At 46.3% G+C, this 13,313-nt stretch overlaps 1 protein-coding gene across 1 annotated transcript in view; it reads left to right on the top strand.

The window, feature by feature from the left end:
* IFNGR2 (interferon gamma receptor 2) overlaps positions 1-5,144 on the top strand; it is a 40,850-nt gene extending 35,706 nt beyond the window's left edge. Inside the window, exons 8-9 of the mRNA XM_068967599.1 lie at positions 167-324; positions 4,158-5,144. Of these exons, the coding sequence (XP_068823700.1) occupies positions 167-324; positions 4,158-4,340 (341 nt within the window). The 3' untranslated portion in view covers positions 4,341-5,144. The remainder of the gene's footprint in view (positions 1-166; positions 325-4,157) is intronic.
* The last annotated feature ends 8,169 nt before the right edge of the window (positions 5,145-13,313 follow it).

The following is a 13,313-nucleotide window of genomic DNA, read 5'->3' as shown; positions in this document are numbered from 1 at the left end:
AGGGACTCTCAAGAGTTCAATAAAGCATGCAGGGTGGGGTGGAAGAGAGGCAGTGTCCATTCATTTTCCTGGGACATCAAGTGTATTTATGCAGTGGTGGGTGAGAAATTACCTGATGTTTGTAACATGTGGGGGTCATCTTGTCCATTTTTGGTTGTCTCTCTAGCCTCTGTCAAGCTTCAGCAAGACATCCTCGCCGCCGCGACAACCTTTTTGGTGCTATCAGTGGTAGTGGGGTCCTGTCTCTTCCTGGTTCTGAAATACAGAGGCCTGGTTAAGCACTGGTTCCACTCTCCGCCAAGCATTCCATCACAGATAGAAGAGGTATGTGTGTGCACACCCACAGGGGTGACTGGTCAGTCTTTCTTGCCCCCCATTAACACCTAAGAGTAGGACAGTGGCCAAAGCCAGACACAGAGGTCGGAGTTAAAAGTGGTACTTGGTTATTTGTACACTCATCTTCATAGCAGCATTATTCTGCTGAATAATAGCCGAAAGGTAGAAACACCCTGAATGTCTGTTGACAGATGAGTGGATAAATAAAATGCGGTGGGAATTCCCTGGCGGTCCCGTGGTTGGGACTTATGCACTTTCACTGCCGTGGCCCTGGGGTTCAGTCCCTGGTCGGGGAACTAAGATTCCTGCAAGCCTCATGATTCACCACTCCCCCGCAAAAAAGATCTGCTATATACATACGAATGGAATGTTAACCTTAAAAAAGAAGGGAATTCTGAGACATGCTATGATAGGGATGAACCTTGAGGACATTACAATCAGGGAAATAAACGGGTTACAAAATGACAAATACTACATGATTGTACATATTCGAGCACTTAAGAGTGCTCACATTCGCAGAACCAGAATGTAGAATAGAGGTTGCCCGGGTCTGGAGGGAGGGAGGAAATGGGGAGTTCATATTTAACGGGGACAGTTTCAATTTTACTGTGAATAAAATGAAAAAAGTCCTAGAGACAGATGGTGGTCATGGTTGCCCAACGATCCAAATAGACTTCACACCACTGAACTGCACACTTAAAAAGGGGTCAAGACGGTAAATTTTATGTCATGTGTTTGTTGTTTATTCGCTCAGTCGTGTCCGACTCTTTGCTACCCCACGGACTAGCTCGCCAGACTCCTCTGTCCATGGGATTCTCCAGGCAAGAATACTGGAGAGGGTTGCCATTTCCTCCTCCAGGGCATCTTCCCCATTGGCAGGTGGATTCTTTACACTGAGCCACAAGGGAAGCCCCTATGTTATATGTACTTTTCCACAATTAAAAAAAAATTTTTTTTTTAATGGCACGAGGCTGGCCAAAAGATGGTCTAGTCTGGCCCATTCAGGAGACTGGCCGCGGTAGGTCCCACTGGAGACAACACATCAATCCCAGGCTTTTGGAGACTGTCCCCAGGGAGCCTGGCTGGAGCTCATGGACCAGTGGAGGCTGCAGTCAAGAGCATGAGCTTTGGGTCAGACAGTGTGCACGTAGGAGGATTCTAGAGTAAACACACCGAGAGCCATGAGCTCAAAGCCTTGCATGCCTAGCGCACAGGCCATGTTACTTTAAAGAATTTAAGAAAGAAAAGTGAAATGGGTGGGCCTTGTTCAGTTGCTAAGTCATGTCCAACCCCATGAACCACAGCACACCAGGCTTCCCTGTCCTTTACCATCTCCCAGAGTTTGTTCAAACTCATGTCCATTGAGTCGGTGATGCCATCCAACCAGCTTATCCTCTTACCCTCAGTCTTTCCCAGCATCAGGGGCTTTTCCAACAAGTCGACTCTTTGCATCAGGTGGTCAAAGTATTGGAGCTTCAGCTTCAGCACCAGTCCTTCCAACTTCCAGTGTATATTCAGGGTTGATTTCCTTCAGGATTGCCTGGTTTGATCTCCTTGCTGTCCAGGGGATTCTCAAAAGTTTTATCCAGCACTGCAGTTTGAAAGCATCAATTCTTTGGTGCTCAGCCTTCTTCATAGTCCAGCGGGTCTTACAGAAAGTCTTGTTTTCCTGCACAGCCACACCGCAGCCCCTCTCCCCAAGGCTCAGTGAGGCAGCCAGGTCCTCTGAGGACGTTGGGACATTCTTGGGATCAGAAGCTAGCTGACAGAAGAATACTTGAAACTGTTTGCCTCTGGAGGTTTATCATTCTTCAGGAAAATCAGAATAAAAGTACTAGAAACAGAGTCTCATGTTGTTATATCTCGTCTATAAAGACAAAGTCTAGAAAGAGCTGCAGTCACTTGTTTTCCTTCATATGTCATGAGCTGTTTAAGGGATACAGACATTATGAGAAATACACGTTGAACTCCCTACTGGGACCTGCATACAGATGCTGTAGGATTCTGCTTTTTGAAGACTCTAAGTAGAATAATAGTCAAACTCATAGAAAAGCAGAGAGTGACACAGTGGTTACCAGGGGTGAGGGGAGAGGGGAGCAGGGCGTTGCTTTCAAACGGTAGGAAGTTTCAGTTATGCAAGATGAATAAGTTCTGGTTTCTGCTGTGCAAGATTGTGCTATAATTAGTACTGTGTTGTGCCCTTAAATGGGCTTCCCGGGTGGCGTGGTGGTAAAGATTCCACCTACCCATGCTGGAGGCACAGGAGACTCGGGTTCCATCCCTGGGTCGGGAAGGTCCCCTGGAGAAGGGAATGGCAACCCACTCCAGTATTCTTGCCTGGGAAGTCCCATGAACAGAGGAGCCTGGCAGGCTACAAACCCATAGGGTTGGAAAGTGCTGGACACGGCTGAGTGACTGAGCACGCACGTGTACTTCAAAATGTGTTAAGAGAGTGGAACTCAAGTTAGGTGTTCCTACCACAAAACTGCAATAACGGCAAAAACAACAGCAACCAATTTTCCTGGTTAATACTGTCACACCAGAACAGCTGTCAGCTCGGAGTTTTACTTGCATTAATGATCTCCATCTCGGGACTTCCCTGGTGTCCAGTGGTTAAGACTCTGCACTTCCACTGCAGAGAGCGCAGGTTCAGTGCCTGATCAGGGAACTGAGATCCCTCATGCCATGTGATGAAGCCAAAATACTAAGAAACAAAACCAAAAAAACAAAAAACCGTCTCTCAGTAGAACTAGCAGCAGGGCCCCAGTAAGTGAATTTACTGCTACTTGTTTCTTTGGGGCTTGAACCTAAAACACAGAGTCTTTTGATTTGCTTTCCTGGGAAAGTGTGAAAAGTCTATATCAAAGGTCACTGAAGTTACATGAGAAAATGACTCATGTTTCACTTGTATTTTGGGGGTTTCACAAGTGCACGTGACACGCTGCTGCTCCTCTGCTCGCCAGCCAGCGCTAAGCTGGCTGGATTTCAGTATCTTTCAGCATTTCCAAGAGCCACGCAGTCGGTTCTTGGTAACTTGGTTGTGGCAGTGGTCGTTCAGTTGCTCATTCGTGTCCGACTTCCCTGCGACCCCCATGGACTGTACCCCGCCAGGCTCCTCCGTCCATGGGATTTCCCAGGCAAGAATACCAGAGTGGGATGCCATGCCCTCCTGCAGGGAGTCTTCCTGACCCAGGGATCGAACCTGCATCTCCTGCTTTGGCAGGTGGATTCTTTACCGCTGAGCCACCTGGAAAGCCGTTGGTAATTGATGTCTAAGCCCAAAGCAGAGGCAGGAGAGACACAGCACGTTAAGGGTGCAGATCAGCATTTCGCATCAAGGACCTGCACTTTCTCATTCACCCATGGCTGTCCGCTGCAGATCCTCCGCACCCACGTGTATGTTATATAAAGCAGGAACACCTAGTGGGTTGGGGTAGCTGAGAAAAAAATGCCCGTGCACTTTCCCTCTTCACCCTCACCTTGTAGGTGACCGGGAGGCTTCATTTCCTCCTTCCCTTAAAAGTTAGAATTCCAGAGACATTCCAGGTGAATAGCCCGCAAGCCCTCATCCAGCCAGTGCACCAGGTACACACCCTGCACACTTTCAGAGTATCCCCTTGGTTGGCCCTTGGATTCGTGTGAAAGCTATTGACATGAGGGGCGGGGAGGGGTTTTCAGGATTTTTGAAGCTGTTTCGTTGGAGGATAGAATTGGAAGTTACACCAAAATGATACAGGATTATGCCAACTCGAACTAAAATCAAAATGTCTGATATCGGGAACTTACAGACTAATTATGGTGATGGTTTTCAATTTTTCAAGTATTTAAAGGACCCGGCTCAGCCCATCTTAGACGCCCTGGACAAGGACAGCTCACCAAAGGAAGACACCTGGGACTCCGTGTCGGTTGTGACGTTTCCAGAGAATGAGCAAGAAGGGACTCCCCAAAGTGCTTGGAACCAAAACGCTGGTCCGAGCCACCAGCCCACGGAAGGAGTTCTCTGACCCAAGGAAGCTGCGACAGGCCTGTCAGGACTGGATAGAGCCACTTGCTCCTTAGTCTCGTCACAAAAAGACCCTGGGGGTGCCTGGGAAGAAGTTAGTTGTGAGAGAGACAAACATTTTTTTAACTAGTGAAGGTCGCTCAGTCGTGTCCAACTCTTTGCAACCCCAGGGACTGTATAGGCCATGGAATTCTCTAGGCCAGAATCCTGGAGTGGGTAGCCTTTCCCTTCTCCAGAGGATCTTTCCAACCCAGGGCTCGAACCAGGGTCTCCCGCATTGCATGCAGATTCTTTACCAGCGGAACCACAAGGCCTAAATCCTGCAAGTTTCTAGACTGATTCTGCATACCAAAAAAAAAAAAAAGTTTTTGCTTAAACACTAAAAAGGCATGTAATTATTTGTTAGCAAACAGGCTGTGATATTTCGGACATTGTTGCCTGGGCTGGGTGGCCAGGAGACGGGGTCTTCTCCTTAGTTCTGGCAAGGACCTTGGGCCCTTTGCGCAGGTCACGGAACCTGTCCCAGCCTCTCCCATCAAAGGACACTGAGTGGTCCTTGACACCCAGTCTCCTGGCTTAAAATGTGATTAATCCTGTAAATAGTTTTCTAGTAATTTAAGGGACTTTCTTTTTTTTCCAAACTAGAAGTAAAAGACTGTTTCACTAACTTTTTATCAGCCTGGTGACCCAGTGGCTAAGACTCCATGCTTCCGGTGCTGGAGATGGCGGGTTTGACCCCTGGTCGGGGAACTACGATCCTACATTGTTGCACAGTGAGGCCAAAAACTGTAAATAAATGAATAGACACTTGAAAGTCTGTGTGAAGGTTTCCTCTCCACCTCCTTTATTTTAGCCTCTTTTCTGCAAAGTTTCAGCTTTTTGCTATGATGCTATCTCTGACCCCCAGCAGACTCACCCAGAGGTCACGCAGCAAGACCTTCTGACTTGTGTCACTGGACTGCTTGAAAAGTTAGGCAGGGGGGTTTGCAGAAGCTGCATCAGCCCTGCATTCGTACTTGATGTGTTGCATACGTCGAGCAAGGCGTGCAAAGGGAAGGAGCTCATGGCCAACAATGTATCCGCTGGGCTGCTGGTCTTCTCATGGGGCAAGTACTGATGGGCTAAAAATCCATTTATCTGATTCCTGAGGTTTAGGAAATGGATGCATCACTTCACACCTGCCCTCCAACACACATAGAAAGTGACATGTTGCCGTAAGTTCTGCTTCAGAAAGAAGCCCCCACGGGCAGCCTAACCTTGACAATGGGAAGTAGAGACGCAGTAGGTCCATGAAGTACCTAGGACTGGTTGATGGAACCACCTGCTGTCTCAGGTGGGCCCTGCACCTCTGGCGAGGAATTGGCCCTTGGGCTGCCTTTCTAACCAATCGTGACCCCTGCCATCCAGGATGACAAGAGAGGAAAGGACACCCCACCCCCACCCCAGGGGAGTCCCCTTATGAGATGTCTGCTTTATCAATCAGGTTCACTTTGAGTTGGGACAGGGTTGGAGAAAGAGTTGTCATTCAGTTGCTCAGTCATGTCTGACTCTTTGCAACCCCATGTACTGCAGCACGCCGGGCTTCCCTGTCCATCACCATCTCCCGGAGTTGGTAGAGGACAATTGTAAAGACTGCCCTCAAACCATTTAGGAAATTGAGGATATGAGCACTTCCTCTGCTGGGCCATACAATGCAGCTTGTTGAGGGGGGGAGAATGTGTGTACAGCAGGAAGAAAACCGGCTAAGAGTGAGTCCAGCAGGAAGCGGGGACAGATGGGCTGTTAGGAGTAAGCTCTCTGTGCCACCCTCCATAAAAGGAGGTGCCAGTTAGTCAGGGGCAGGCAGGCTGGTCATGGGGACCAGATTCTGATGAGGCTGCATTGGGTTCAGGGCGGAGACAGTCCAATGTCCTGGGGCAGACTGAGTGGGCTTCAGGCCCTGAAAGGCCCTTCTTAGTTGAAGGCGGCAGCTTCAGCGAGTGACAGAGTTCAAGTGCAGGGCTGGTGCTCTGACCAGGCGCCTCTCAGGGGCCAGGCTCGCGTAGGGAAGGGGCCACACTGACACCCAACTGGGTTCACTGAGGGCCTCTCGGGGCCTCCCCGTCCTTCAGTAAGCATGGGGCTGGCCTGTTATGCAGAAGGAGAGGACAGAAATTATTTAAGACACCCTTCCCTGGCAGCTCAGACAGTAAAGAATCTGCCTGCAGTGCAGGAGACCCGGGGTTCGATCCCTGGGTCAGGAAGATCCCCTGGAGAATGGCATGGCAACCCACTCCAGTATTCTTGCCTGGAGAATCCCATGGACACAGGAGCCTGATGGACTACAGTCCATGGGGTCACAAAGGGTCAGACGCAACTGAGCAACTGAGCACGCATGCACGCATGTCCATAGTGAAAGTGCAAGTCGCTCAGTTGTGGCAGACTCTTTGCAACCCTGTGGACTATATAGTCCGTGGAATCCGTAGCCTTTCCCTTCTCCAGGGGATCCTCCCAGCCCAGGTAGTGAACCCAGGTCTCCCGCATGGCAGGCAGAGTCTTTACCAGCTGTGCCACCAGGGAAGCCCATAAATAAACTGTTATTGAGACCCAGTGACTCTCATTCAATTTATGTATAGTCTGTGGCTGCTTTTGTGCTGCAAGGCGGAACTGAATCGTTGCAAGAGCTTGTTTTCCTGCGACGCCTAAAATATTCACCACCTGAACCCTTACAGAAAGAGTCTGATGACCTCTGATCTGTACAATGAAGTGTACATTGTATAGGAGTAAAGAGACTTACTCCCATTATTTAGGTTTATACAGTTACAGAAGGTCCCTACAAGACCCCGCCCCATTTGCTGCTGAGACTGTGTGAATCAAAGGTCATGTGTTACATGGGAGGAGGGGTATTTGATGCTTGCATGTTATTCTACAAAGTACTTTATGGAATATGTACTAGGAAAGGCTGGAGGTCATTTAGGTGTAGGAAAACCAATGGAGAAACATAGGCCCTAGATCAATGCTAGGCCACCCAGAGATGATGGGAGAGTTGGATCAAGGCCACTGCTAACTCATACATGACTGCTATGTGCATCAGATAAAGAACCCGTCCTTCAAGACCCTTTGTTTTGTGCCGAGTTTTAAGTCAACATACGATGTCCTGGCCCTTCATTGTGAATAGCGCCCCCTGATGGTCCCACAGTGCTCGGCATGCAGATTGCAGACTGGATTGAGGGGTAGGGGGATGTGGAGGGGGGTAGGGGGGTGGGGGGGTTCACCTCGGGGCCATGGGAGAGGAAGCAGCCCCTCTTGCTCTGGGTGGTAATAAGGCCAGCAGGATGAGGAGCTGATGGGCATGAGAATGCAGAGGGGAGAACCCCAGGTAGGACGTGGGGGTGACGGACGGGCAGAGAAGGGAGACTTTGTCCGCATCTATAGGTCACCCGCTGATGTTTGTTCACTCACTGCAAAACCACAGCTGCCCTCTCATTCAGAAACTGCCAGTGTGGAGAACAGCTCGGGTCCTAGCCTGTGCTCGGGGCATCTGCCTTTGTTGACTTCTATTTCATTCACCATCATTTATCTCAGTTCATAGGATGTTTAAAAGTCTGCATAGCTACTAAGTTACACTGCCTTTGGCTACCGGAAAACAACTGTATATCCCTAGGGGGCTCCAGGGCTCTCCAGAATAAAGGTGTTTATCCCAGAAAACCTGTGTTTTAGGCAAGAACCTCCTAAACCATCCCTACTGTTTGGTGGCAGTGTGAATCCACACAGGCATCTTCCCGTGGAGCAGTCAGGCCTCCAGCTCCTCACTGTGCTCGCAGGCCCTCTGAAGAAGCTACAGCCCTCTGATGGGAACACGGTGCAAGTCACCTCGCCCTCCTTGCTTCCAGTCTCTGGTGACTGAGGATGGCCAGCTGCATCAGGAGGGCGCCAACCCACAGGTCCGAGAGGGTACCTGGGGCAGCACCCAACCGGTGGAGGGAGCTGGTCGGCGCTGCTCACAGGTGCTCTAGGAAGACTGAGAAGGATGCTGCCTAAAATCTCATCCTGCTAACAGAATGCAGGCAGGAGGGGCTTCTCTGGGCCCCCTCCCCCATTTATTTAAAGAAAGGGGGTGAGGTAGACCCCCAGGGTTTCTTTACAAAGATATATCTAGCTGAAACCTAAATGCCCACTGACAGAGGAATGGATAAAGAAGATGTGGTATGTACGTATATATATATATACACACACACAGTGGGATATTCAGTTCGGTTCAGTCACTCAGTCGTATCCAACTCTTTGAGACCCCATGGACTATAACAACGCCAGGCCTACCTGTCCATCACTGACTCCCGGAGTTTACTCAAACTCATGTCCATTGAGTCGGTGATGCCATCCAACCATCTCATCCTCTATTGTCCCCTTCTCCTCCTGCCTTCAATCTTTCCCAGCATCAGGATCCTTTCCAGTCAGTCAGTTCTTCGCATCAGGTGGCCAAAGTATTGGAGTTTCAGCTTCAGCATCAATCCTTCCAATGAATATTCAGGACTGATTTCCTTTAGGATGGACTGGTTGGATCTCCTTGCAGTCCAAGGGACTCTCAAGAGTCTTCTCCAACATCACAGTTCAAAAGCATCAATTCTTTGGTGCTCAGCCTTCTTTATAGTCCAACTCTCACATCTATACATGACTACTGGAAAAACCATAGCTTTGACTAGATGGACTTTTGTGGGCGAAGTAATGTTTCTGCTTTTTAATATGCTGTCTAGGTTGGTCATAGCTTTTCTTCCAAGGAGCAAGTGTCTTTTAATTTCATGGCTGCAGTCATCATCTGCAGTGATTTTGGAGTCCCCCAAAATACAGTATATCTCACTGTTCCCATTTTTTCCCCATCTATTTGCCAAGAAGTGATGGGACTAGATGCCATGATCTTCATCTTCTGAATGCTGAGTTTTAAGCCAACTTTTTCACTCTCCTCTTTCACTTTCATCAAGAGGCTCTTTAGTTCTTCGCTTTCTGCCATAAGGGTGGTATCATCTGCATATCTTGATATTTTTCTTGGCAATCTTGATTCCAGCTTTTGCTTCATCCAGCTGGCATTTCACATGATGTACTCAATATAAGTTAAACAAGCATTGTTTAACAAGCAGTTAAACAATATGCAGCTTTGACATATTTTCTCAGTTTGGAACCAGTCTGTTGTTGCATGTCCAGTTCTAACTGTTGCTTCCTGATCTGCATACAGATTTCTCAAGAGGCAGTTCAGGTGGTCTGGTATTCCCATCTCTTTCAGAATTTTCCACAGTTTGTTGTGACCCACACAGTCAAAGGCTTTTGGTGTAGTCAATAAAGCAGAAATAGATGTTTTTCTGGAACTCTTGCTTTTTTGATGATCCAGCGGATATTGGCAATTTGATCTCTGGTTCCTCTGCCTTTTCTAAAGCCAGCTTGAACATCTGGAAGTTCATGGTTCATGTACTGTTGAAGAATTGGAGAATTTTCAGCATTAGTTTGCTTGAAGAATTGGAGAATTTTGAGCATTAGTTTGCTAGTGTGTGAGATGAGTGCAATTGTGCAGTAGTTTGAATTTTTTTTGGCATTGTCTTTCTTTGGGATTGGAATGAAAACTGACCTTTTCCAGTCCTGTGGCCACTGCTGAGTTTTCCAAATCTGCTGGCATATTGAGTGCAGCACTTTCACAGCATCATCCTTTAGGATTTGAAATAGCTCAACGGGAAATCCATCACCTCCACTAACTTTGTAGTGATGCTTCCAAAGGTCCATTTGACTTCATATTCCAGGATGTCTGGCTCTATGTGCATGACCACACCATCAATAAGACCTTTTTTGTACAGTTCTTCTGTGTATTCTTGCCACCTCTTCTTAATATCTTCTGCTTCTGTGAGGTCCATACCATTTCTGTCCTTTATCGAGCCCATCTTTGCATGAAATGTTCTCTTGGTATCTCTAATTTTCTTGAAAAGATCTCTAGTCTTTCCCATTCTGTTGTTTTCCTCTATTTCTTTGCATTGTTCACTTAAGAAGAATTTCTTATGTCTCCTTGCTATTCTCTGGAACTGTGCATTCCTATGGATAGATCTTTCCTTTTCTCCGTCCCCTTTCACTTCTCTTCTCAGCTATTTGTAAGGCCTCTTCAGACCACCATTTTGCCTTTTTGCATTTCTTTTTCTTGGGGATGATTTTGATCACCACCTCCTGTACAGTGTCATGAACCTCCATCCATAGTTCTTCAGGCACTCTGTCTATCAGATCTAATCCCTGAATCTATTTGTCACTTCCACTGTACAATCAAAAGGGGTTTGATTGAGGTCATACCTGAACGATCTAGTGGTTTTCCCTACTTTCTTCAATTTAAGTCTGAATTTGGCAATAAGGAGTTCATGATCTGAGCCAGTCAGCTCCCAGTCTTGCTTTTGCTGACTGTATAAAGCTTTTCCTTCTTTGGTTGCCAAGAATGTGATCAATCTGATTTTGGTATTGACCATCTGGTGATGACAATGTGTGGAGTCTTTTCTTGTGTTGTTGGAATAGGGTGTTTGCTATGACCAGTGTGTTCTCTTGGCAAAACTGTTAGCCTTTGCCCTGCTTCATTTTGTACTCCAAGGCCAAATTTGCCTGTTACTCCAGGTATCTCTTGACTTTCTACTTTTGCATTCCAGTCCCCTGTGATGAAAAGAACATCTTTTCTGGGTGTTAGTTCTAGAAGGTCTTGTAGGTCTTCATAGAACCATTCAATTTCAGCTTCTTCAGCTTTACTGGTTGGGGCATAGACTTGGATTACTCTGATATTGAATGGTTTGCCTTGAAACGAACAGAGATCATTCTGTCGAGTTTAAGACTGCATCCAAGTACTGCATTTTGGACTCTTTTGTTGACTATGATGGCTACTCCATTTCTTCTAAGGGATTCTGGCCCGGTGGAATATTACTCAGCTGTTAAAAAGAATGAAATAAGGCCATTTGCAGCAACATGGATTGATCTAGAGTCTCATATTGAGAGAAATGTAATATGACATCCTTTAAATGTGGAATCTAAAATGAAATGATACAAATGAACTTACTTAAGAAACAGGAAGAGACTCACGGAAAACGAACTCATGGTTACCGGGGGGATAAGGGATAATTAAGGACTTTGGGAAGGTTATGTACACACTGCTATATTTAAAATGGATAGCCAACAAGGACCTATTATATAGCACATGGAACTCTGCTTAATCTTACATGCCAGCCTGGATGGGAGGGTGGTCCCGGGGAGAATGGATACATGTATATGTACGGTGCAGTCCCTTCACTGTTCACAACATTGTCAATCAGCTACACCCCAAAACAAAATGTTTTTGGTGTTAAAAAAAATAAAAATAAAACATAATCACGTGCAAAAGATATTAACTAGTGAAATTAATATAATCAATTAATGTAATTATATTACACTTTAATTAATTAGTGCTGCGAATTAATAATTTATAACGAACATGAATTTAGACTGCTTCCCTGGTGGCTCAGATGGCAAAGAATCCGCCTGCAATGCTGGAGAGCTGGGTTCAATCCCTGGGTTGGGAAGATCCCCTGGAGTAGGGCATGGCAACCCACTCCAGGATTCTTGCCTGGAGAATCTCCGTATACAGAGGAGCCTGGTGGGCTACAGTCCATGGGGTCACAAAGGGTTGGACACAACTGACCAACCAAGCACACACACACACATAAATTAGACTTACTTCATTTTTGCATTCAGGTGAACAGAACTATTTGATTTCATATCCCTAAGGATAATAAGTGTCCTGTTTGTAGTTGAGAGCAAGAGAGAAGACCTAGGACCTCCAAGAGCTGATGAGCCCAGATCGGACTCTGAGTCCTTGCCAACAGGCCAGTAAGGGGCCCAGAATAAAATTTAATTCATCAATTAAATTGACATGCTTCTTGACTGACTCCTTTCTGAAGTGTTGCTGTGAACCTCAGTGTGACTGTGTGTAACTCTGGGTACCCAAACCCTTCTCAAGTGGCCAGCCCCATGCTATAAGTGAAAGATGAACACAGCACCAATAGTCTCAGCGATGTGTACATCTGTATAGATTGTGCACTGCACAACCCCAGCAGTGCCATGTATATACACAGAATACAAAGTATTTGGTTCCTTTGAGACTTAGAATTTCTTCTTGAAAAACTGTCAAAATTAATTGTGAGTTTCCAGGCTAACTTGCAAAATCCGATTTAAAACATATTACACACCCAAAAGCCATTAGTAGACTTTAGACAGTAATGTGAATTTCTTCTTTTAACTTGTATGTTTTCCAGCCATTTTCTGGAGAACATTCCTTTTTATAATGAAATAATATCAGGAATTTTTTATAAAATGGAAGCTCAGTGCTCCGGTGCAAGAGACACTGGGACAGTAGAGCCTGCAACGGGCATATTTCAGGGTGAGGTTAAATCCTCTCTCCTTGCTGCACCTGGGTTTTTCTTCAAGTAGACAGGAACCACTTATAAAGATTGTAACTTGTTAGACACAAATTATTTCTCTCCTCTGCATATCACAGGGTCACTTCAGTTCAAGTCTACATAATGCTGTTAGTAAAAAGTACAATGAATTTGTTCTATTTGACTTAATCAGTCTCTCCTCCCACAAAGTACTTTTAAAATTATACAGGAGAAAAGTAGCTTCTTTATGGTAGAGAGACCTGGTGGACCCCACCTTGAGCAGGCAAGCAAAGTTCAAACCACCAGGACGGGGACAGATGTATGCTTGCTTTGATGTCATGAAAATGTAACATCTATGTTATTTCTGCCAAAACTGCATAACCTGAATTTAATCACAATGGGACATCAGACAAACCAAAATTGAGGGGCATTCATCACTTCATGGGAAACCGATGGGGAAACAGTGGAAACGGTGTCAGACTTTATTTTTGGGGCTCCAAAATCACTGCAGATGGTGATTGCAGCCATGAAATTAAAAGACACTTACTCCTAGGAAGAAAAGTTATGACCAACCT

This window comes from Capricornis sumatraensis, chromosome 1, assembly GCF_032405125.1.
Source record: "Capricornis sumatraensis isolate serow.1 chromosome 1, serow.2, whole genome shotgun sequence".
Lineage (NCBI taxonomy): Eukaryota > Metazoa > Chordata > Mammalia > Artiodactyla > Bovidae > Capricornis > Capricornis sumatraensis.
Note: the sequence above shows the minus strand (reverse complement) of the source record. Positions and strands in the feature narration are given on the sequence as shown.